At 41.3% G+C, this 23571-nt stretch overlaps 1 protein-coding gene across 4 annotated transcripts in view; it reads left to right on the forward strand.

The window, feature by feature from the left end:
- The window catches only part of FAN1 (FANCD2 and FANCI associated nuclease 1), a 208452-nt gene that overhangs the window by 14997 nt on the left and 169884 nt on the right, over nucleotides 1-23571 (forward strand). For 2 of the 4 annotated variants that reach the window (XM_085644089.1, XM_085644090.1), the window contains exons 2-4: nucleotides 10299-11758; nucleotides 13507-13647; nucleotides 21182-21383. In XM_085644089.1, the coding sequence (XP_085500215.1) occupies nucleotides 10426-11758; nucleotides 13507-13647; nucleotides 21182-21383 (1676 nt within the window). In that variant the 5' untranslated portion in view covers nucleotides 10299-10425. The remainder of the gene's footprint in view (nucleotides 1-10298; nucleotides 11759-13506; nucleotides 13648-21181; nucleotides 21384-23571) is intronic. The other 2 variants (XM_085644091.1, XM_085644092.1) reach the window with 1 other exon arrangement.

A 23571-nucleotide genomic window follows, 5' to 3' on the forward strand; every position in this document is an offset into this window, starting at 1 on the left:
CGCATGGCCAGGAATGTTATGAAGGATCATGGCTCCATGGCTAATTATTCTACCGAGGAGTCTTCCCCGTCTACACCGGCTACCTCAGACTCCGAGGTTGAATCGGTGCTGCCTAAAAAGAAGGCAAAGAAGACTAAACACACAGCGTACAAAGCAGATGACAGCCAAGCGCCCAAAAACTTGTTGTTTGAACCTCAAACCTTGATTCATCCTAGGTCCACTGAGTGGGTACCTTGTCCGGAAGTGGCACATTACGTGGCTAATAACTTGCGGCAAGGTTTTGAGAAGGAAGTGCGGGCCACTTTACGATCGGAATGCCCGAGGCCCTCCCTGACCGGGAAGGTGGCGGATACGCAGAATTAGATCCAAATATGGCGACATTCATGAGGAAGTTCGCGAAGGACCCTAAGAAGGGCTTAGATAGCGCTTGGCGGGGTGCCAGGACAAGTTATTAGATGTCTCTGGACCCCTCACAAAGATCCTCGAAGCTGCGGTCAACGCGAAGGATCAAAACGTTCCGATGAACACATCGGACGTCATGGAATGGGCCCAAAGGGCTTTGTGCTTTCTTGGCAATGCCAATGTAGCTCTCTCCACAGAGAGGAGACGGTTCTTTTTGATGCGTATTGATTCCCAGTTGGCGGAGATGGCCACTACAGAACCGGGTTCCCTCGCCAATGGCATGCTTTTCGGAGACAAGTTCGTTAAGGAGATGGGAAAATACGTAGCCACTTTTTCAGCATTAGACAAGGCTCAGGCGAATATTGAAAAAGTGTTTCATACAGGTGTTTTTGACAGGGCCGGCCGCTCACGAGGTCGAGGGTTCGGCCGAGGTTTTAGTCAGACCTCCTGAGGAGCGGAACAACGAGGCAGAGGTAACCTAAGACCACAATTCTATCCCTCCCGTAATAGGGGAGGAAGAGGCAGAGGCCAGAGAGGAGGTTATCGAGGACAACAAAACACGGCAGGAAATGTTCCCTATACAGGTACGGATCTTAAGTTCCCAGGAGTGTATGGTGGGAGGTCGGATAGCATTGTTTGTCCACAGGTGGCAGAGTCTCACGGCCGATCCCTGGATTTTACAGACGGTGCAGGGTTTTCACATAGAGTTTTATGCCTCGCCAGAGCAGAGTCACGTGCCCGGTCCTCTACATTTTTCCCTACCAGAGCAGAGTTTCATCGACAGGGAAGTGGAGGCGTTGCTCCAGAAGGGGGCAATCATGGCGACCTTCCCACACACACAAGGCTTCGTGAGCACCATTTTTGTGGTTCCCAAGAAGGATCAGGGCTTTCGCCTGGTGTTAAATCTCAAGGAGTTCAAAGCATGGGTCGTGTATCGCCATTTCAAAATGGAGGGCATACACCTCCTGCGGGATATCCTTCTAGAGCACGATTGGCTGGTTCGATTGGACCTTAAAGACGCCTATCTCGCGGTCCCTATATTCCCACCGCACAGACGTTTCCTTCAGTTTCTTTGGCGAGATCAGTGGTTCGAATTTTCCGCCATGCCTTTCGGCCTTTCGGCCGCCCCTTGGTGTTTCACCAAACTGATGAAACCTGTAGTACAGTGGTTGAGAGAAAGAGGAGTGCGTTTGATCATTTATCTCGACGACATATTAATTATGGCGCAGTCGAGAGACCCTCTGTTGGTCCATCTTTCATGGACAATAAAACTCCTGCAGAAGTTAGGATTCATTCTGAATCTGGAGAAATCAATTTTGGTACCTTCGCAGGTAATGGATTTTCTGGGCTTTCAGATCAATTCAATTACGACGCAGCTGTTTCTGCCTCTCAAAAAGAGAGTGGCGATCAGGAAGGAGTTGAGGAGAGCGCTTGTCTCTCCGACAATATCATTGAGGACCTTGGCTCGCCTGGTTGGTCTGTTGGCATCTTCCATTCAAGCGATATTTCAGGGTCCCTTACACTACAGGGCCCTACGGAGACTGAAGATATTACATCTGCGCAAGGGTCTGCCGTACGCGCAGCAGATTGTACTGTCGTCAGAGGCACGTACGGAGATGAATAGGTGGTTAGAGCATATGGATGCCTGGAATGGCAGAGCCATTTTCTCAACCAACCCCGACGTGGTGATAGAGTCGGATGCCAGCCGCTGGGGCTGGGGAGCACGTTGTGGGACTCTGGAGACAGGGGGTCGGTGGTGCCGGGAGGAGTTGAACCTGCATATCAATTGTTTGGAGCTTCTAGCAGGCTCATTTGCGATTCGCACTCTTGCCCCTCATCGGGTTTCTTGCTGCATTCTTCTCCGCATGGACAATGTGTCCGCGGTCCGTTACATAAATCGCCTGGGAGGTACCAGATCTTGTCTCCTGGCGGAAATGGCCAAGGACTTCTGGCATTATTGCCTGGACCATCGCATTGTGGTGACAGCGGAGTATATTCCCGGGTCGACCAATGTGATAGCAGATTGGAACTCGCGGTATTTGAGGGATGCCAGCGATTGGAAACTGCATCCCAGGATTTTCAGAGCCTTGGATCTCAAATGGGGGCCTTGTGTGAAGTACCTGTTTGCGTCCAGACTCAATCGACAGGTTCCCCTGTTTTACAGCTCGCGACCAGACCCTCTAGCGATCAGCTCGGATGCCTTCCTTCAGTCATGGACGATGGGCATTCTATATGCATTTCCACCGTTTGTCATGATCCCCAGAGTTCTGGCGCAGGTACGCAGACAGAAGGCGGAGGTTATTCTGATTTCACCATGTTGGAAGGCACAGGCGTGGTTTCCAAGCGTGCTGGCGCTAACCTGTGCGCCTCCGGTTCGAATTCGGTAGTTCCCGGATATACTCACAGATCCTCAAGGGCTTCGACATCCTTTGGTTTTACAAGACCAGTTAGTCCTCATGGCTTGGAGACTTTCCGGCGTCGTTGGCAAGTACCGGGAGTTTCACAGGACACTCTCTTTTTCTTGTCACAAGCTTGGGCACCCTCCACACACAAACTGTACGAATCAGCTTGGAGACGATGGGTCGGTTGGTGTAGTGAATGACAGGGTGATCCTATGGGATCCGATCTACATATGATTGTAAATTTCTTGTCGGAGCTAGCCAGATCCGGGTTAGCGTATAGGACCGTGAACAACTTCAGGTCAGTGATCTCGGCGGGACATCCGCACGTGGAGGGCAAACCGGTGGGAGAGCATCCACTGGTTTGCAAGGTGGTGCGAGGTATTCGGTTGGTGAATCCTCCCCAGCCTAAGTAAACGGTTCTTTGGGACGTTACTGTGGTCCTACGTTTTCTGGTAAACTGGCCAAGTAATGAAGGTTTGTTGAGGAAGCAGTTATCGGCGAAATTAACTATTTTGTTGTGTCTGATCTCATGCAGACGAGTGTCTGACGGACGGGCCTTGGATTTGGCAGGTAGAGTATTTACTCCCTCGGGAGTTTCCTTTACGATTTCAAGACGTACAAAAACACATTCGCATTGTATTTCTTATCCTGCTTTTCCTCATCACAGCAAATTATGTGTAGTCAAATGTTTAAAAGTTTATGAGGATTGTACTAGGGAATTTAGGAATGATGTGTTAGGTCAATTGTTGATTTCTCTTCAGAGACCTTTTCGCCCGGTCACTACTGCAACACTGGCCAGGTGGGTTACTTGGTTACTGGGTCTAGCAGGGGTTGACACTTCCAAATTTGGAGCTCACTCGGTTAGAGGCGCTATGGCCTCCAAAACATTTGGCGCTGGTTCCCGGTTGCAAGACATCATGACCGTGGCAGATTGGTCTGCTGATTCCACTTTTAAGACATTCTATCATAAACCTATTGTGGATGTGGTTCGGTGGTGGTGGAGCAACTTTAAACTAGCATAATCAGAGCCTCCGTGGACTGACATAGAATAAAAATTGTCTAGCAGTCTCGACAAAGAATTTTCAATTCTATTAAGGACACGGAGGCGAGGATTATCCCACCCAGTCTACAATGTCAGTGACAATATTATGTATGTTATAATGCATTTTACCCGCCCTAGAGTTAGTTCATGGTTATTGTATTTCCATTAGTTTTTTTTTTTTTTTTTTTAAATTTTAAGTTCCCCCATGTGGTGGTGGGAAGGAAATAAGTGAAACCTTAATTGTACAAACAAATGTCCATAAAAAGTTATACAACAAAAATAAATTTGGTTGAAAACAAGAGGCAAGATCATACAAAAATATATGCATAAAAAAATAATACATAGGCTAAAGTACATTGTTAATTTGCCAGCCATTCTTGAAAAGGAGCCCAATTCTTAGAAGCGATTAAACGTCGTTTCTTTCCTCTGAACTTTTGTACAGCAGTTTCTAATTTAAACCAAGCCAACATCCTAGCCTGCCAATGACAAAAAGTAGGCGGCTCGGAGTTTATCCAAAGAGAAGTAATACAAAGTCTGATCATTGCCATTGAAATAAACAGAAAGGCCTGCAGATATCTTGATCTCTCCGAAGCCATAGAATATTGATAACCAATAATTACCATTTCTGCCGCAATTTTAATTGGGGACTGGGTAATCTGTGTGAGAAAAATTTCGATTTGATTGATAAAGAGCGACAGCTCGGGACAGTCAAAAATCATATGAAGGGAATCTGCAGACTAAAATTTACATCTTGCACAAGATGAACTTTTACCGCCTGTAACGGTTCCCCATCTGACCAATTTTGCAGGCGTATAATAAAGATTAAACATGGCCATATAACTTTGGGTGCGAAGAGTACCAGAAACCAAAACAGTCTTAGCTAACATCAATGGAATTTTTAGATCGATACAAGGTACTCCGAATTTAGTCGCCCAATTGCTATTATGATCAGATAAGTCATCTGGGAGTTGAGAAAGAAAAGATTGATATAAAATCCCGATTTTAACTTTTCTTTGAACTAATTGAATTATTAAAATTTCGTCAAACAAATTTGGGTTTGAGAGAAATTTTTTATCAAGAAAGCCTCTGATTTGTAGATATTTGAAGAAATGGTTGGACTGTAACTTAAACTTGTGCTTCAAAAACAGAAAGGAGGCCATCAAGCCAGAATCCGCGAGATCTCCAATGTCCCTGAGACCCAGAGGGGCCCAAGTGAAAACTACACCCTCTTGAAATATTGCTGGGAGTAATCCAGAAGCGTTTAATGGGGTATAATAATTGAGCTTGGGGATCGAAAAATGACGCCTCACCTTTTGCCAAATCGTAAATAAAGCCCACACCACCTTGAATCTGTTTTTTTTTTAAATAGCTTGGCTCAAGGATACGTGTTAGTATTCCTTTTGTAGCGTCACCTTATGCAATTGCGTATACTGATGGTGCCAGATGGGGCGGTATCTCGGCAGTCTCCCCTGATAATGGAAAAGCGAATTGCTGAATCATGGTCTGCCCAATAGTAATAGACTAAGTTAGGGACTGACCACCCCCCAATATTTCCATTAGTTTGGAATGGAATTTACGGTGTCAGTTTCCATTTCAGGTGACCAGAACAAGCAAACCTGAGACTGTGGGATTATTGCAACTGCAGTGTGGAGTTCTGTGGAAGTTGAAGACCGCTTCGGTTGTGACAAGGATCTACGTCACGTTGAGTTTCCAGTTATGGTTGGACTGTTGGAAATGATCGCAAAGAAAGAGGAAGTTATGGCGTTGACATAAACACTTATGTGGTGGACTGGATGGTGATTGGTGCAGACACAGGAGGGGGGTTTACCTTCCGGGGTCATTTTAAAGTTCTTAGTTTTTTTTGGCTGCTGTTATTGTCAGTAAAGATTGAGAAGCATAATCCTCGCCTCCGTGTCCTTAATAGAATTGAAAATTCTTTGTCGTGACTGCTAGACAATTTTCATTCACCGACGCTCTCACCACACAGAGCAGACATGGGGAAGAGGAATCATTATATTTCTGGGCAGATTTTATGTATGGTATAGCAGGATGGCAAAAAATTCAGAGGCGTGGAGACAGAGCTCTCAAGAGGCACTTCTTGCCGGGCATCTTAGTTGGTCACACCCCGGCGGTGTTAGCATAATTCTAGATTTGCCACATTTGCCGCATAATCCATCATCTGCTGCATAATGTACATATTTTAACAAGAAAAATATGTTTCTATCTCAAACGGTTGAAAAGTTACTATAAACACTGCGAAACATGTTGCCCCACAGTGCAAAGCACTTTGCAAACGTCTCCTGGTCACCTTTCTGTTGCTTATTGCTATATTTGGGTGTTAAACTGGTACTAATGGTACTAATGAGTTGCTACAAATGCCTAGACAGTGTAATTAGCTTTAAAAATTACTGAAAATTAAGTAACAGTATCACAAAATGCATCGCATTACGCCTCATAATTAGTAATTTCTTGTCATTTGATTTACTCAGCACTGCCGCATAATTTGGCATTCCCTTGTCACATAATTCCAGTGGCCCTGTCAATAGGGCTGTTTTTTAAAAATCAGGGTAGGTCTATGCCTAGACCCAAAGTTCAAATCTAAGGTATAATGACATTTCTACTTATTACAAGACGTTTTATTGCCCGTTTTGAGTCCAAGTCTGTCAATCAAGGACCTTTGTCTACGGGTTTAAGATGAGCCCTTAAATTTAAGACGAGCCCTTAAGCTTTTTGTACTATAAAGTCACTGCCTGTATGGTATGTCCTACCAATAAAGGCAAAAGATAACCGCTACTTTAAGAAGGCAGGTGCTTCAAGCTGTCGCTCGGAAAACTTGAAAGGTTGTTCAGCTAGATCAGTTTCTGCTTCTTGGTTGGATGCATGTGGTGTGTCATTGCAGTTAATTTGAATGAAAGCCACATGGTCAACGCCGCATACTTTTGTTTCTTATTAAAGAATAGATTTTTATAATGATGCTTCTGTGCATTTTGGTTCTGGTGCCCTAAAATCAGCAGTGAAGTACTTGCTATTGTGATAATTTCAGAAATAGCATTTATCTTGTCGATGTCTTCAGTATTAAAGCTTGTGCATATCCTCTTATTATAAGGACTGGGGCAAGGAGGACGGGCGAAGGTGTAACGAAGCTGTTAATCATCATTACCCTGAGTCCTACTGGTCCCAATGTCAGTCCTGGAGCCTTCCTCCTTCCGAGGCATTCCTTTGGCACCTCCAATAATTCTTTAAGCTTGTAAATTATTGGCTAGTCATGGGAGGAAGACCACTTTTACACCTTGTGTCATGATTAATACAACAAAATAAATACTACATGTTAAGCATGTGTGTCTCGGAGGTTCAGGCTATCTCATTCTAAGGACTGGAACTAGGCGGAATGTGATTCGGGGTAATGAAGGTTAGTGGTAATTAATACGTTCAATACCAATTATGAAAGAAAGCAGTTGGGCATGTAGTAAGGTACTGTGCATGATGGAATGTATAGAGGCATTTTCCTTCGCATCACAGAAGGGATGAGCTAAATTACCTCAAAAATGTGCATGTTTCATGTATTGGCCAACAGTAATCTTTGTCACTCTGCCATTAACCCTAATTTTTCCTTAACCACTACCCCCAATCTAAAACACACCCTATTGATGTCCGTAATCCTGAGCCTATCGCTTACCTTATTGTCCTGATTTCGATTTTATGTTTTAATGACATTGTTTTAATTGACATGTCTTACCTGGGTTTAGATGACAAGATGCAATCATTGCTTTTAAGAGGCCTGGTACATCTTTTATTTAATTCTGTTGGCAAGTCCCTCTTTGACGATTTGGCTTGTAGACAAAAAACTTGCTGAGATCGTTTCAAATAAAGAGAAGCATTTGGCAGCGAAGGTTAGTGATCAACGCCTCTCTTTTGTTCCAGGAAATACTGCACACCAGATAACACATTCCAGAAATAATGGACTCTCCTTTTGTAGGTCAGTCTACATTTTTAACTGCAAGTTTTTCTCCCTTTCATCAGAACACAAATCATTAAGCTCTAATCTTATTTGCTGATATCTAGTGCTGCTGGAAAAATGCCATTGCCTAATGAAGCCAGGAGACCTTTTAAAAGATATTGCTATAAGCAAACAGGATTGTCTAGAACATTTCTTTTGATTAGGGCCTTTTGAATGGTTGTGGCAAATACATTATTCATTTGATTTCAGATTTAAACCTGTCATTTGCAGAAAGTCTCTGTAAAAGCAGAATTGTTGTCAACAATACCTGACTAATACGCCTGCCATACCCATTTGTGTAAATGTGCTTTCTGCCATAGGCAAAATACGCACACATGGGAGTAGTATCTTCTATTTCTGAATGTAATCGTTTACGTGATGAACTCATGTGAGCACCTTTGAGCATACATTAGTATGAAATGAATACGTTTAGAGCGCAATGCAAAATTGAGATCTGAATCTGTCAAGCACATCTGTCAATGTTGGGCTTTACATTGCAAAACAATAAAGAGCATGTAGTAACCCAGTTAACATATGATTTTGCACATGTATTCCACTACAATCACTGCTAGCCTTTTTTGATTGGTGGAAGTGCAACCACTTTTTCCCTTCCTGTGATGGAGTTTTTCCCATATCAAAGATGTAAACCTATCAACCAGATCTGTCACTGCTGAGCGTTACTACTCGATTTTGAGTTGTGCGGAAAAAACAAAGAGCTTGTGGAAACCTAGCATGCTTCCCCACATGTATTCCAATACAATCACTGCAACCACTTTTTCCTTTTCTGTGCTTTGGTATTTCCCATACTAAAGATGTGGTTAAATAGCATCTCTCAAAATTTACACAAACTGTATTATGTGTTATAAGAGTAGGCACATGTTTACTTCTTGGTGAGATTCTACTATATAGTGGTCATTATTTAAGTTAAAAGTTTTTTGCTCTGCCTATGGACAAGGTTTTTTTTTTTAAATGTAAAATTAGGTGCTTATTATTATCAATGTATGTATTTCTCTAACAAAGTTTTTTTTTTTCTTTTGTGCCAGGCAGGCAATGCATTTACCTCTTCCATCTATCCACATTCTGTATTGTACTGTCTTGTCATCTCAAAAATTATGCAAACACTGGGTGTTAAGTAAATACTAGTTGTAATAATTTGCTCTTCTAGATTTATGAGCCTAGGGTTAAAGAACGCACAGTTTCAATGCAATGTAGACCCATTATTAAACTCCGTCTTGAAAACAGTGCGTCTGCTAAATGAGCATTGCTAGGTGACATCCTCTGTTAACATTTACCAGGCATCTCTACGTAAAACTCCCATCTATGTGTTTATACTGGTTAAGTTTTTACACTTTGACTAGATCAGACACCCATTTTTGGGAAAGCTCTCTTCAACAATCTCATAGATAAAGTAATTATTTTTCCCAGCATCGAACTTCCATCAATTGTGTGTGCTGCCTTGTATATTGTAGTATGCACATTTTTCACATGAATTCTTATTGCAGAAATCTTTAGTGTTCTGCAAGGTTCAGCTGCTTTGGACCGTCAACGAGTAACTTTCTGATGGAAAAATAAGTTATTGATGATTTTTAATATTTGTATTGTATTGTTCTGTTCACTAGATTCACATAGGTTACATTTGTTTTCCTGAGTAAGAATGCAGAGTGGTAGCACCTTATTTAGTCTCCAGAGATATTTTTTCTATATAAAAATATTGTTTGAAGACTGGAAGTTTCATGGACCACTTTGGCTTCTTCATGTTGGTTTATTGCTCTAGGATGCTTCGACTGGTAAACTAGCCAAGCAAGTACTTGACTGTGTCCGCACGTGTGGAGCACCATTACTATAGAAGAAATATTAGTAAAGTACGCTGTGCCTATTTTAAATTTTTCTTTATAAATGTGTTATATTTTAGGATATACATCACTTACAGCCCTTAATAGTAAGCAAATTAAATACCTAAAAAGCATCCTGTTTTAAATGGAGAAACGTTGGATAGTACAATCATATTCTTTTTCTATGATTAACTTCTATGTTATTTGAAATTGTATCTCATTTGAAAGCACTGAATTGATACCTACTGGCAGTAAAATGCTGTCTACATGGTAAATAGTGTAATTCATCTTTCTAATTGTTTAGGTAGTCTTGTAATTTGTCATTTATGTATTAAGCAAGAGCATTCATAAACACAGTGCTCATACCATCGCTAGATTTCCATCTTCTTCATGAAAGTGTTCCGCACCATATCTAATCAATATTTTTATTGTATTTTGTATTATTAAAAAACTGAAGCATACTGCAGGCGTACCAGGCATAGAAAAGCTGAAACTGGCAGTTATTAAAAACAATACAGAGAAAGATTACTGTAGAATCATGCTGACTTTTTCATGTTGCCGTTCATGATAAGTGGACTTTCAATCTAGACTTTCAATCTTACATATTTGTTTTTTCCTTATAGGAAATGAAAAGATATTTTTGAAGATATGATGAACTCAATGAAAGTTCAACAGACAATGTATTAAATAGAGGAAGCTGTTATTCATACTGACACAGCATAGACATTCTCTTACTGCCATGCTTCAGTGATGTCAGAAAATAAGTCTCCAGAAAAGGAAAAAAAATACAGACGCCTTTCAATCAGTAAAACAAAACAAAATGCCTCTGAGAAAGGGAAACCGTCTAATCCTTCCTCTATCCTTGCATTTTTTAATAATGCACCACCTGCAAAATTTGCCTGTCCTATCTGTGGTGAACTGGTGCCACGATATGGGTTAAACAAGCACCTTGATGAATTCTGCCAAAAAGACCAAAATTTACATGGAAATGATGTCATTTTGGTGGAGCCTGCTAATGTCCCAACATTTAAATCAGGACTTTCCCCTATGAATACAAAACACCACACTGGACCTCCCCCCGCAAAGAAAGCAAGGGATCCAGGGACAATTATGAGTCCCAGCAGGATCACTTGTGAGGTCAGGAAGGCAAATGTGGTAGAGCAATCAAGCCCTTACTTCAAACAAGATGTTTTTAATTGTAGTCAGAACGGAGGTATGGATGCCCAAGATGTGAATACAGTAGCAAGCCTGTCATCCAAACTGTCCAGGAGTTACCAGAGTCTAAAAAAGAGTGGAGATGTAAACAATTCTGAGTTATCACAGAGTGAATCGGTATATTGTGAAACTGATACCTCTATAAATTGTAGTGTAGTTAATGATTCTCAAAAAGAAAACCTGTTTAAGGAGAAGACCATACAGGATATAGGTGCTGCGACAGAAACAACTGCCAAAGAAAAAACTATAGCTATGTTTCTGGCTAATGATTCTGATAATGCCGAAGGTGGACAAGGATGTACTACACCTACATTTGCCTCCTGCTCTGATAAAACTTTTGAAATGGCGTCACCATCTAGGAAAAAAGGCATTTCTAAAGTATCAAAGTCTCTTGGGAAAAGATCGAGGGAACAAAGGAAGTCTGCAGCCAAAATTCCTAAACTGGGAGGCAAAGCAATATCAAGTTCTGAAACTTATATGAATGCAGAATTGAGTGATAGCTCTTCAGCAAATGTTCCATTGTTGGCAACGGATGGTATCGTAGCAGTTTCAGACAGCAAGTATATGTACCAAAAAGATTCTTGCATTCCTGAAAGTGAAGTGGAGGAACTTTCTGTAGATGATCCTAATAACTTGGGAGCTGACATGCTCTGTGAAGCTTTAGGACCATTTGAAGAGAAAGACCCATTGCGTGAAACCTCTGAAAAAGAAGATAGTGCTAAAACTTCTCAGCTACATCAATCCGGGCAGCCATATTACCTTCGAAACTTTCTGATGGTTGTGCAGACGATCATGGATAATGAAGATGATATGAGCCTTTTTAATGACCAAGATACAATCATTCTTTCCAAATTCCTTCAACTTTCAGGTATGTTTTTTCAATGGTGGAGACAGAAATCTGAGCTAATGATACTTGTTAAAAATGATGGCTTGTGCTAGTTTATCATGATTCATTTTAAATCTCTGACATAGAATGGTAAAATACGTAGTTGTCTTTCAAATGACAAAACTGTCATTTTGTTCTCATGTGAACATATTCTGCAATTATGATATAATTGTTTGTTTTTAGGCATCTAGCTATAAAGAATCTGAAATGTGGTAAGTGAAAGGTCTGAGGACTTAGTGCAGTGTAAATTGTAAAAGAGTAAAATCCATTTGTTTTTATACATTGACATAAGTGTTTTTCTCGTTATGAAACTTGATCTGTTGCTCTTGTTTCTTCAAACTTATGCTACAAGTAGTAGCGCTGCCTCCCACTGTCTTACATGATGTTTTGTTTTGTCTTTACTAAAGCAGGGGGCTGAAAGCTTGCATTGTGCTTCTACGTATCCTTCTACTTATCTTTCTCTGTTGCCTTTAATGTGTGTTCTCATTTAGGCTTGTGTAGTCTTATCCATGCAAAACGATAGGCTGCCTTCTGACTTTAAGAACTATATTATACTAGAAAATGTGTTATATTTTCTAGTTCATGACCACTCTGATTTTGATAAGTATTGCAAGACCAAAGCTCGTCCGTCCTAGTGAGCCAAATGGTATATCCATGTTCAAACATAAACATTATGCATATGTGACATTGTGCTCTGGCCCAAACTATTTTCTGTTGTCCCAATAGAAATATGACTCGTACCATACCAGAAAATCTCTGTAAACGTTGTAATTGTGATCACCCTACTCCACACCTGTTCGTTTTGTTTTCATAGAGGTGCCCTTGTATTCACTCTTTTATATTTTTGGGTTCTCAGATCCATCCAAATATATGTAAAATATATTTGGTCTGTTTTCATGCACATTTATTGTACATATCATGAGGCCTGGACTGGATGTTCCAGGGGTCAGTAAGCACAGCATTAATGTGTTAACAGCATTTATAAAATCCAAGTTTTCTGTAACTCACTGTAAAACTGCATCGCAAATAACATAAATATTAATTGTATGTTTAGATTTTGGACTGGTTCTAATTAAAATTGAATACGTTTGTATATATTTAATCCATGAAATATCTCCAAAACAACTGATGTAGTTAGTTTAATTTAATGCACTTGGGTTCCATTGTAACTCTGTTTCTTCCCATTGGTTATTTTAACTTGTTCCAGCCATATTTTCATTGCAATGTTCATTTGCCCTCATGTGCCATACTCCACTCCCCAGCCGCTCTCCCCCACCTGTGGGTTTCAAACATTTAAGTGATCTTATACTACTTTCACACTTAATATCTACTCAAAGTGTGCACCTACACATCACAAAGGTAACTGTAGTAAGCTTTCTGATGGCCCTGCCCAACCCTCACCTGTCTACTGTGCCATTGATGGTCTGACCCACAGCTTTTTTGAAACCTTCATGTTTCGCCAAAATATGTATACTATATTGGTGTGTAATTAAATTGTTACATGGTATTTTATGTGCTTGAAACATCAGCCAAGCTTCACAGATAAATTATTCATGTGTGCTTGCAGATATTTGTCAAACTAAAATTGTGTAAGTTCTGTTTGCATTACCCATCATACAATGTTTGTGTCCATACTGAAACATTGTAAAATATTGATGCCCCAAGTAAGTAATATATTCTATGGCTGATTGTTTTATTTCTTTTGTTTTAATAAAATCGAACAACTGAAGCTGGTAGCCAGAAGCTTTATGTGAGACTCTTTCAACGCAAGCTGAATTGGCTAAAAGTGAACAAGATTGAGTATGCAGAGATTGGGGCTGATTTATCTCCTATAATTGAAGAATTAGTACACAGTTGCTTCCTACAGACCGGTATGGCTCGTAATTGGCACTGTGATGTAACAATAGGGGTGCGTTTCTCCATACAGATGAAACCCATACGTCTAGCAAGGACACTGACGGTGAACATAAAATGGTGATAGACCACAAGAATATTTATTCCTTCATCTATATTTTGAATCAGGCCACATCACTGACTCCCTGTCAAATACTGCTTTCCTCTAAAGTTGGATTTTAGACTTAAATGGAAAATGACAATAGTGTAATGTTGGAGTGATCGAAATATGAAAAAAACCCATTGTATTACAAGTTTAAAGATTACATGTATAGAGAAAATATTAAATGCCGATATTGCATTGTTAAGAAATAGACTTATGCAGTTATATTTGCCATCTGCATCGCTGCAGATTATTTGCTGTCTTGGAGCCAGTTCTCTAAATATATAAGGATATTTATTATAGTCCGAAGAATTTGACTTGTTACACGAACAGACACTAAAGTAAACCTAGCATTGGCACAGAAGCTGCTGGGCCTTAGGAGTGAGGGGAACATGACCAGGCTGTTTGAAGCATCAATGCCACTACTCCCAAGTGGTTTTTCTGAAGCAGTGGGTAACTGGGATGCAAAATCAGACCTATTTGTATAGTTTATGAAACTAGAGAAGGGATTGTGAGCTTACCAAACACATCTCATCAAATAAACCTTCCAATTGACCACAAAGACCTGCATATCACTGTTGGTGTGGATCTGGGAATGAAGATTTCTTGAATATGTTATGGATTTCACTGGTATTTCATTGCCATTGCATAGGGTTACAGATTGCATTGTGAGTTTACAGGAGAACATAGTATGTGTGATGTATTCATTGTGTCTGATACCATATAAAAAAGATAGTTGAATGCAGTAGAGGTGTACCTGTGTCTTTATTGCTATATAACTATATATACATAGGTATTGGCTTACGGAAACTCGTCCTAATCAGATTTATTGTAGAGGTACCTCAAATAAATTAAATAGATCACAGTGTAAGACACATTAATTTGTATATGAGAAGCTTGAGTGGAACAACAAATGAAACATGGGTGTTGAATTGTGTAAAACAAAAAACTACTTGTCCACGGGACTAAATGCTCCAGAAGACTACTGCAAAGAAAACCACTTGTCCCACCTACTCCCTAATCACGTAGACCGTCCTGCAAAGAATGTACCTGTGGTTTAAATAGTGTAGACACTTTTCAGACATGAGAGCACTTCACTCAGAGAAACTTCCAGCTGGGAGTTGGGTGTCTATTCCGAATTTACATGAGTAATTTTCTAAGAAAATAAAGCACATTTACAAACCCCAACCTGAACCATGCTGGTATCTACAAATACTTGGGCTCAAGGTGGGAATCAAAGGTGGATATGAAAGTTATGTGTGCGTAGGTCTCTAGTTGAGTGTCTGCTGGCACAGAGACTTTTGCATTCTTCCGTGAAGGACGGCAAATTGCTCTAAAGATTTCAGTCGTCTCTAGATCAAAGCATCAAACAGAAGAAATGAGGAGGGAAAGAAGCTGAGAGGAAAAAGAAACTAATTTCAGTAACCAACAGTTACTTTCATCCTGGGGTTAGTATGCGGTGGTTGCACAAGTTTCCAACATTCGAAAACTAGCATTCCCAAGTTGGGGTGAGTGCATTACAAGCCCTGGTGCGTATCCCTCTCAACACAATACCTACAGTACAAGTAAACAGAGAATACAGAGGCAGGAATGGAACATGAATGCTGAAGGAAGTTTAAAAGCAAGTCATTGTCTTTTTCTCCCAATTCGTAACTTGATCCCAGCACACTCTTACACCTAAACATGGAACACCTCTAACATAATATGAATGTCAACCGCGAAGATACTTGGAGACATTCACAGCAGACCTAGAAACAAGAGCGGGCTTAGATAAGAACTAGAGATGGAAGAGGTCTTGCACAATAAGCCGGTTACACAGAGCTTACCATTTTAGTGGGCATTACAAAAAGAGCCATGGCTAGAATTGAATAATTTAGAGGTTAGATGAGGAGTTAGTGAGGGAAATAATTAGACCGAGGGGTATGACAGAGGGTTTGCATAGAGAGGAAAAAAAGGAAGGGGAATGTATGATGGTTCTGGTGGAACAGTGAAGAAGTTACGCTTGGAGCTGGAGACTAGCATGAGTTGAGTGTTAGGCTGAGTTAAACACATTTGAAGTTTTAGACCTAAGTGGGGTGGGTTAGGCAGAGTTGGTACCTTTGTTATTTCTGAACCAAGATAACAGTTGCTGCAGCCCTTAACATAAATGCACCCTTGCTTTATTTGTCTGCTATTCTACTCCGTGATTCTCCAGAGATGTTTGCCATGCTGGCTCTTCCTTATTTAAGTAGCTTTGAAAACTACCTTTGCAAGAAATATCTTTCGAATGGAAGAAAAGTTTGTTTTGTCGGCCTCAGGTGAAAGCCTGCACTCTGTGGTCCCATTTAAAAGGGTGTTACACTAGAAACGCTACACCTTACAATGTATTTGAAGCACTGGGTAGTGAGAATGCAAATCCAATGCAAAGGACGGGCTCTGCGACCAAGAGAGTGGTTTGGAGCCTGAAAGCAATGCACAACCAAACATGACTGATGTGAGGGAACACCAGGGCTGTAACACTCTACCCTCAAAGCAACAAGGAAAGCAGGGTTTTTGCTGACCTTTGAAGCTCCATATGCAACTCTGGCTAGTTTCCCTTTTTCATTTTTGAGTAACACCTTTCTGTATGCTGCATTAATACACATGCATCCAGCAAAGTGTACACTTGTAACTATTCACCTTTACCAGTGGTCACCTTTCTAGATGTATGCCTAGTGTTGGTGCACAATGCACCAGGCTCTTGTGGAGATCTGGCCTGGTGTCTAAATTAGGACTTGTCAAATAGTGATGCAAAACTACTAATCCCCAATTTATTTAAAAACAATGTGTAAACTTGGACACATGTTCATTGGATAAAACCTAACCCATTGTATTTTGCACTATGTAAAGTGAATGGATATTTACACAAGGAGATTTTATTGTTGATTAACAGCACAACATTATTGGTTTAATTAGGATGTAAACGATGTTCCCACTGAGACCGTAAGAAACACTCTATTCCTTATTAGAACTAGAAGATATTATCTCAACTGATTTCTCATGCCCTCCAACTCTTCAAGAAATCACACTGTCTTAACTTCCACAAAGGCATGTGTAGCACTACACAGAAAATCTTATAAATCCTTTTGATGAGTTAAATGAAAGTCTTTAGGAGCATCGGTCACTGAAAATAGGATGTATGCGTGGTTTCTGTAGCAAATACGCCATCAGAAAACAGCATTGAAAAAGATGCAAAGGTGCATTCCATCTTTTTCCTACTCGTTCACAGGTGCCGGTGTAGTAACAGTTAAAGTAGAATCAATCATTTTGTCTTCTCCTAGTTATGAGTATGGTAAACATTTTGTACAGAATGCCTGCAAGCACCAAGCCCGAAAGGGCCTGGAGAAGGTGTGAGGGGCAAATAGCTTAATCTAGGCTCCTGGGCACGTATGGGAGGCCCACATAAAGAAAGTGCCATGGAGAAGGGGCTAATGGGCAGAATTAAGATGAGTCTGCAAGGTCCAGTAGAAGGGCCCGAGAGGTAGCAGTGAGATGACAGAGAGAAGCAGAGAGTTTAAAATAAGGGGCGCAGATAAACAGAGCTCTGACAGGCCACCAAGTGGCCCATTACCACCCTACAGCCTTTTACCTGGCAGTGCTGGAAGTTTGCTGAAGGGCGCTGCGTTGCAATGCTCCACTGTGTGTGATTCTAGATATTTGGAAAAGTCAAGACAGGCTGGGTTGCCTTTTCTGCAGTCACCGTCTTGCAACAAACAGCAGTCCAATATGTGCAACTAAGCTCACCTCTGGGTTCGAATCATCAATTGGAAGCATAGTTTTACCTGGGTGTTAAGATCAGGATCCCCGCGGCCAATTACAGTATTGAGTGCAGGCATGATCTTTTAACCAATCACAGACCATCACACATATCAAAACGTGACGGAATCTGTTTCTGACTGTATGATCGGCTGTGAACCCAGGATGAAACTGGGCCCACAGTCCAAATTAGTAATTTCATGTCTAGTTGTCCTTCAGACAAAACACACTAAAACTTCTTGCCTCTAAATAAAATCTAGAGGTCTCGGGCGTCAGGCGATGCAGATTCAACATCACTGAATGAACATTTGTGTAATTGCCTAAAAAAATGCTGCAGTCTGTAGTCGTCACCTGATGGATATTGGACTGATCCACTATAGTATGTAAAGGATGTTGATCATCCTGAAGTGTAAATATACAGTTGGACGCTGTGTTAAGTACCTTGACCAATGGATCTAGACCTCTAGCATGCTCTCCCGCACAACGTTTTGGGATGCAGTTAAGTTATATGTATAATTGCAGAATAAGGCTATTTGAAATATATTGTTGCCACAGTTCTGTATTGTGATGATCTGATGCTCAGAAATTTGGTAATTTGATGATTTTTCTTGAACTTTCCACTGCTTCATGCTTGTTTCTGCAGTTTGATGGTGCTTGAGTCACATTGACTGCCTTAATGTTTAAGGCTACAGTCACTGCACCTTCCTTTTAGTGCTACTATGAGAAAGTGTATTATTATTTGGGTGAATGGTAGTCTACCACAAGTAGCAATGTCACTATTCTTGTTAGGTTTCAGCAATTTAAACCTGAGCTCAACCACGGGGCAGCAATGCCACAGATTAGAAAGGCTTAAGATTGTGTGTAAAGCATTTAGATGTACCAAAACAGTTAAAAAGTCATAAACACAACACAATGAAAATTCCACTCCAATAAAAAAAAATAGAGAGTAAGTTAAAGAACTGAATTGCACCAAATGACAGAAATCCAATAAGATATGATTTTTTTTTAAATGTAAACTATAGATAGTGTTAAAAAGCTTCAAAGCGCCCAACGTGGGCAACTGGTGGTTCTAGACCAGGACAAGGGTAACGTTTTTTTGCCAACCGCAATAGGTTGAGTACAGAGGCCGGATTTGTCCAAGTCGGAAAATTACTTTCATACTTAAAACATTTTAGAGAAGGGAGAGTCTTTATTGGGCAAGGCTGCTAGCTGGATCTGCAGACAGGCTCATTGATAACAGATTGGTGAAGGAAGAGGTCTTGATGAAACCGCCGACGAAGGTGAGGAAAGTTCAGAGTTTGCACCCAGGAAGTCGTCAATGTCGTTGGGATGCTGCTCATTGAAAAAAGAACAATTGATGGACAGAATGCTGAACAATGCCAAACATTTTCAAGCCACCAGATGCAAGTTAGCCTGGCTGATGACAGTAATACCCCAAAACCGGTCCCAGGATGCTTGTTTCTGGTCCAGGGAGGACCTGACCTGGCAGTTCGGGCTGGACTTGTTCCCATGGGGAGCAGGGTCAAGACTGATTTGCATATGGCTAGGTCTAAACTGGAATGTTGTGGCATGTAAAAAAATGATGGACTCAACCCAGATCTGTAACTGGGATTGAATGTTTGATTAGTTGATCATTCTGTCCATAATCTGTTCTTTTTGCAGATGGGATGCTGCTCAGCTCGGGATAGGTGAAGCTTTTTATCTTTGAATTTAGACTCTTTTCTGTAAGTCAGATTTTCTCAGTGGGGCAAGGCTGTAAGCCAAGGCAGGTTCGATGTCGTCGGATGCCGGTCAGCGTCTGGGCCACTGAAACAGATTTGCTGCTACTGAGAAGAACTCAACGGAATTTGCGGCAAAGTCAAGCCCACTGGCGATACACCCTCGGCAGATTGTCTGGCAGGTTGGTCCTGGTCCATGGGACAGTTCTCCAGGTAAAAAGTTAGCAAAAGGTTTGCAAGTCCCAGGCTTTTACGTGTAGGCAAGAGGAGCACACTATGGCACCAGCCAAGGGGTTCGGAGCCTCAGGAACCGCAATTTGGGGGTCAGGACTCACTCCACCTGAGCATACCAGCAGTATCCAGGGCAGGTGCAGTTAAAACTGGCCAGCTGGGCTCTTCCTGGAAAGTGGGCATCTTGCAGCTTTTGTGTCCTTGTAGCTTAACAGGAGGTCAGCCATCTTACCCTTGGAATCCGCTTCGTTGGCCTGGGTACAAGTGGGAGCAGTTCCAGCCCATAAAGTTCTCCTCATAGGTCTCAAGAACAGGGGCGGTCGCCCTTCGGTCTTTCACTGGTTCAGTAGTGTTCTGTAGAGGGCGCCCAGGGGTCCCACATTTATGCTTGGCACTAGCATTCTGTGTGAGGCTGACTCCTGGCCTTTCCCTAACAAATAGGGAAAATATCTCCCAGGGATAACCCTACCAACTTTTGCAGCAGTTCCTGTGAGCCCTACTACAACCCACCACACAGTGCTCCTCTCTATCTAAATCCAGCATGGCAAAATCTTTCTTCCTTTGTGCAGAGCTCCTTTGCTCACCCTAGAAGTGTGGCCTGGGAAATGAGCAATCCCTCCTCTGTGGTCACCTAAGACTGGTCTGGGGCAGTTCCTCCCCCACTTGGATTAGTGCTTGGCTGGCTAGAGGGACAAAAGATGGGACTGATCCAGGTGTTAGCTACATCTGCCTGTGACAGAGAAGGCCCCTTTGAAGTTAATTTGGTTCCTTGGCACTGCCCAGATTGTCATCATCTCAGAGGAACAGAGGAGCTCTCCACACCCTCTCAGAGGAACAGAACACCTCTCCACACCCAAGCCCTTTCTCAGCTCTGTGAGCAAGTTCACACGTTACCAAGGAGCTATTCAGCTCCTGTGTGACAGTTGGAAGCTCATGCAAATGGCCTTCTAGAGGCTTTAGGCAGGTAAAAGGTGACTTTTTAGAAACGTCTTTTGTAAAATATTTATTACAAATCCAATTTTACGATTGACTTGAGTTTGTAATAAATATTTTTAAAATTCCAAGAAGAAACTTTTTAGTTGGGTCCTAGGCAGAGATAACATTATTTAATTTGAATATTATTCCTATTATTTCCCTATGAAACATCTAACCCCGCTACAGTGAAAATAGCTTTAGAGGCCGTGTCAATTTAAGGGTATGTTTTACATTACGCTTTTACTTGTCCTACTATGCACCTTTCCTTATTTGGGCATTAAGACCAGCTTAGGGATGATTTATTAATATTTAAAAGGAGGTTTTAGGCCTGTCAGCAGTGTTTATTTAGAAAGGTCGAATTTGCAGTTTATACCTGCACAGCCAGGTTACTGTTTTCAGGCATGCAGTCATGTTCTGCACTGTCTCTATAGTGGAAGCACAATGTGTGCTTCAGTTTACTAATGTAATTTTATGTACAGGCCCTGGATACAATTATTATCGTATTCTTAGGATTTACAGGTAAGTTACATACTCCAATTAGGAGCATAGCCAATTTCGATATGTAGTAGGGATCGGTGCACCTGCACTAGTCAGCAAATACACAGTGTGCAAAAAACAGTAATGAAATTGAGCAAAAAGTGGGGATGACCACACAAAAAGTGGCATTTTCCTGCAGCCACATTAACCTATATTTTCAATATAATCTTGCAGAATCTGAATTAATAGAAGTTTCTGAAGTGCTGGATTTGCTTCCAGCTCCTGAGTTAAAAATCTTGGCTAAGACCTTTCATCTGGATAACATAAATGGTCAGAAGCAGCAGCTAATTGAAAGTTTTCTACGACTGGCAAAGCAACGATCGATCTTCAGCTTTGGCCAGCACCAGTCTGGCATTGGAAGAGTTATCCTAAAAAGGTATATTTTCATTGTGAACGGTTTGGAAGAACATTATCAAAGTTGGCATGATGTTATTAATATATTGTTATTGCTCTACATCTGTTGTTCTCCCCTTGAGAAGTTGTATTTATTTGTTATCAGTGTTTAAAGCATCATGGTCAAATGATGGCAAAGCGCTTTATGTAGTAGCAGTTTCCTTCATTGGAAAATATAACGTTTTACAGGAAGACATATATTAAAATAATATAAAATGTGTGTGAAGGTTTACAAATACAGTTGCCACTTCAACTGCAGCAAAGAGAAGATGGTCATCTTATAGTTTTTTAATAATCCTTATACATTACAGTTTTATCAATATACTCCTCACATAGCTGCTCCAAATATTAGCAATGGAATAAAATTTAATCATATATTCGTTTTTTCGCTTTGTGGCTCACAGAGACAAATAAAATAAGAGACTTCGAGACATTTCAGTGCCTTTATACTCCTATTGCGTGCACAATTTCCTTTCATTAACATACCTTGCATTATAACTATGACATCATCATGTTGCCTTCAACTCTGTCTACCACTATTATTTTTTTCATATCTACACATATCACATTTTGATTCTTTCTGAGTATTCTTGCGTTAATCCGACCTCAAGGGGTGTCTGCTGCTATTTTATTCTTTTACAGTGGCCTACAATCTGGTTCCTCTAACAAATGTTCCCGTTGCACTTTCATTTGTCCTTACAGCTGCCATCCGTAGTTCCTCAGTGAAGGTCCATTTTAAATGCCTTTGTAGAATACTTTCCCCATGCTTCCTCTGCTGGGCACCTGGAGAGGAGCCAGTGAATAGCTATGCATCATTTTGGTATCCGCAAGTTCAGTGCTGTACACTTATGTTGAATTCCTAACTCTTTAGGTCTTGGTGTAATATCTAATGAACCGGGTTCAGGCGTTACCCTTATTGTTAACTATTTTCAATATGTACTCAGGGCTCTACAGGTTTGTTATATATATTTATATATGGCCTCCTGCTACCCTCATCTTTGTTATGCAGAGTATCTATTGGGGGAAATACTCCTCAGCTTATTGATGATCAGCTAAGTACGGGGCAGGACATTTAAGTGTGTTAATTTGAATCTCAATTGCTACATATCTCCTGTACTTTGGGACATACTCCCCCCCCCCACCCCCCCCCCCCATTCTTCGGCTGTTAATTGTATCTGTAGGTCTTTATCCCACAACCGCTGTGCTTTTAGTGGCATTTTTCTACTTTCTTTTTCATAGACCTTAAAAATATGTGACACCAGTCTGTAGCCCTAACCCATCTCTAACATTACTTCTAGTGTTGTTGAAGAGATGGTCAGGGTGTTGAGGAATTCTACCCATTTTTCTCTTGCTCTCCTAGCCATTTTAGCATATTAGAGGAACTGTCCCGGCCTCATCCTAAATGGCTCCCTTGCTACTGTAGAGGAAATAAACTCTTCACCTGGATACAGGTACCCAAGGGTGTGGCATCTGCCCCTCCGCCACAGAGCTTTCAACATGTCTACATTTATGTGCCTAAATGGATGTAGCTACCAGTTCTTCAAGCACCAGGAGAAAGGGAAGTGGGTGGGATGAGAGGTGTGGTTTCAAGACTCTTTTAATGGTTGACTCTCGGGAAGAAGCTGCCTGCTGTACTAAATACGGATATTGTGTGGGTATGCTCACGCCCTCTCATAAGGAGTACTGGTAGAGAATCTTCACCCAAGGCCTCACTGACCAATCTTTTCCCCAGTTATCTTCCTCACACCACTTCGCAGCATGTAGCAGCTGTGCAGCTACATAATACAGCTCCAAGCCAGGCAAGCAATTGTCGCCATTCTCTCTGTCCATCTTAAAATGTCCACCAGGTTTCTACTTATTTTGCTTAAATCCATCTTTTTTTTGCTCACCATGCCATTCGAGTTTGGACCCAGCCATATGCAAATCAGTCTTGACCCTGCGCCCAATGGGAACAGTCTAGCCCGAACTGCCTGGCCAGGGCTTCCTTGGACTGGAAACAAGCATCCTAGGACCGGTTTCGGGCTTTCAGCCCTCATCAGCCAGGATAGCTTGACTCCAGTGGCATGGAGAGCACGGGACTCACGTCTGAGCATACACGTCCCACTCGGGGTGACAAATGCAAAAAGAACAATTGATGGACAGAATGCAGAACAATGTCATACATTCAATTG

Source organism: Triturus cristatus, chromosome 3_1 (assembly GCF_964204655.1).
Source record: "Triturus cristatus chromosome 3_1, aTriCri1.1, whole genome shotgun sequence".
Taxonomy (NCBI): Eukaryota; Metazoa; Chordata; class Amphibia; order Caudata; family Salamandridae; genus Triturus; species Triturus cristatus.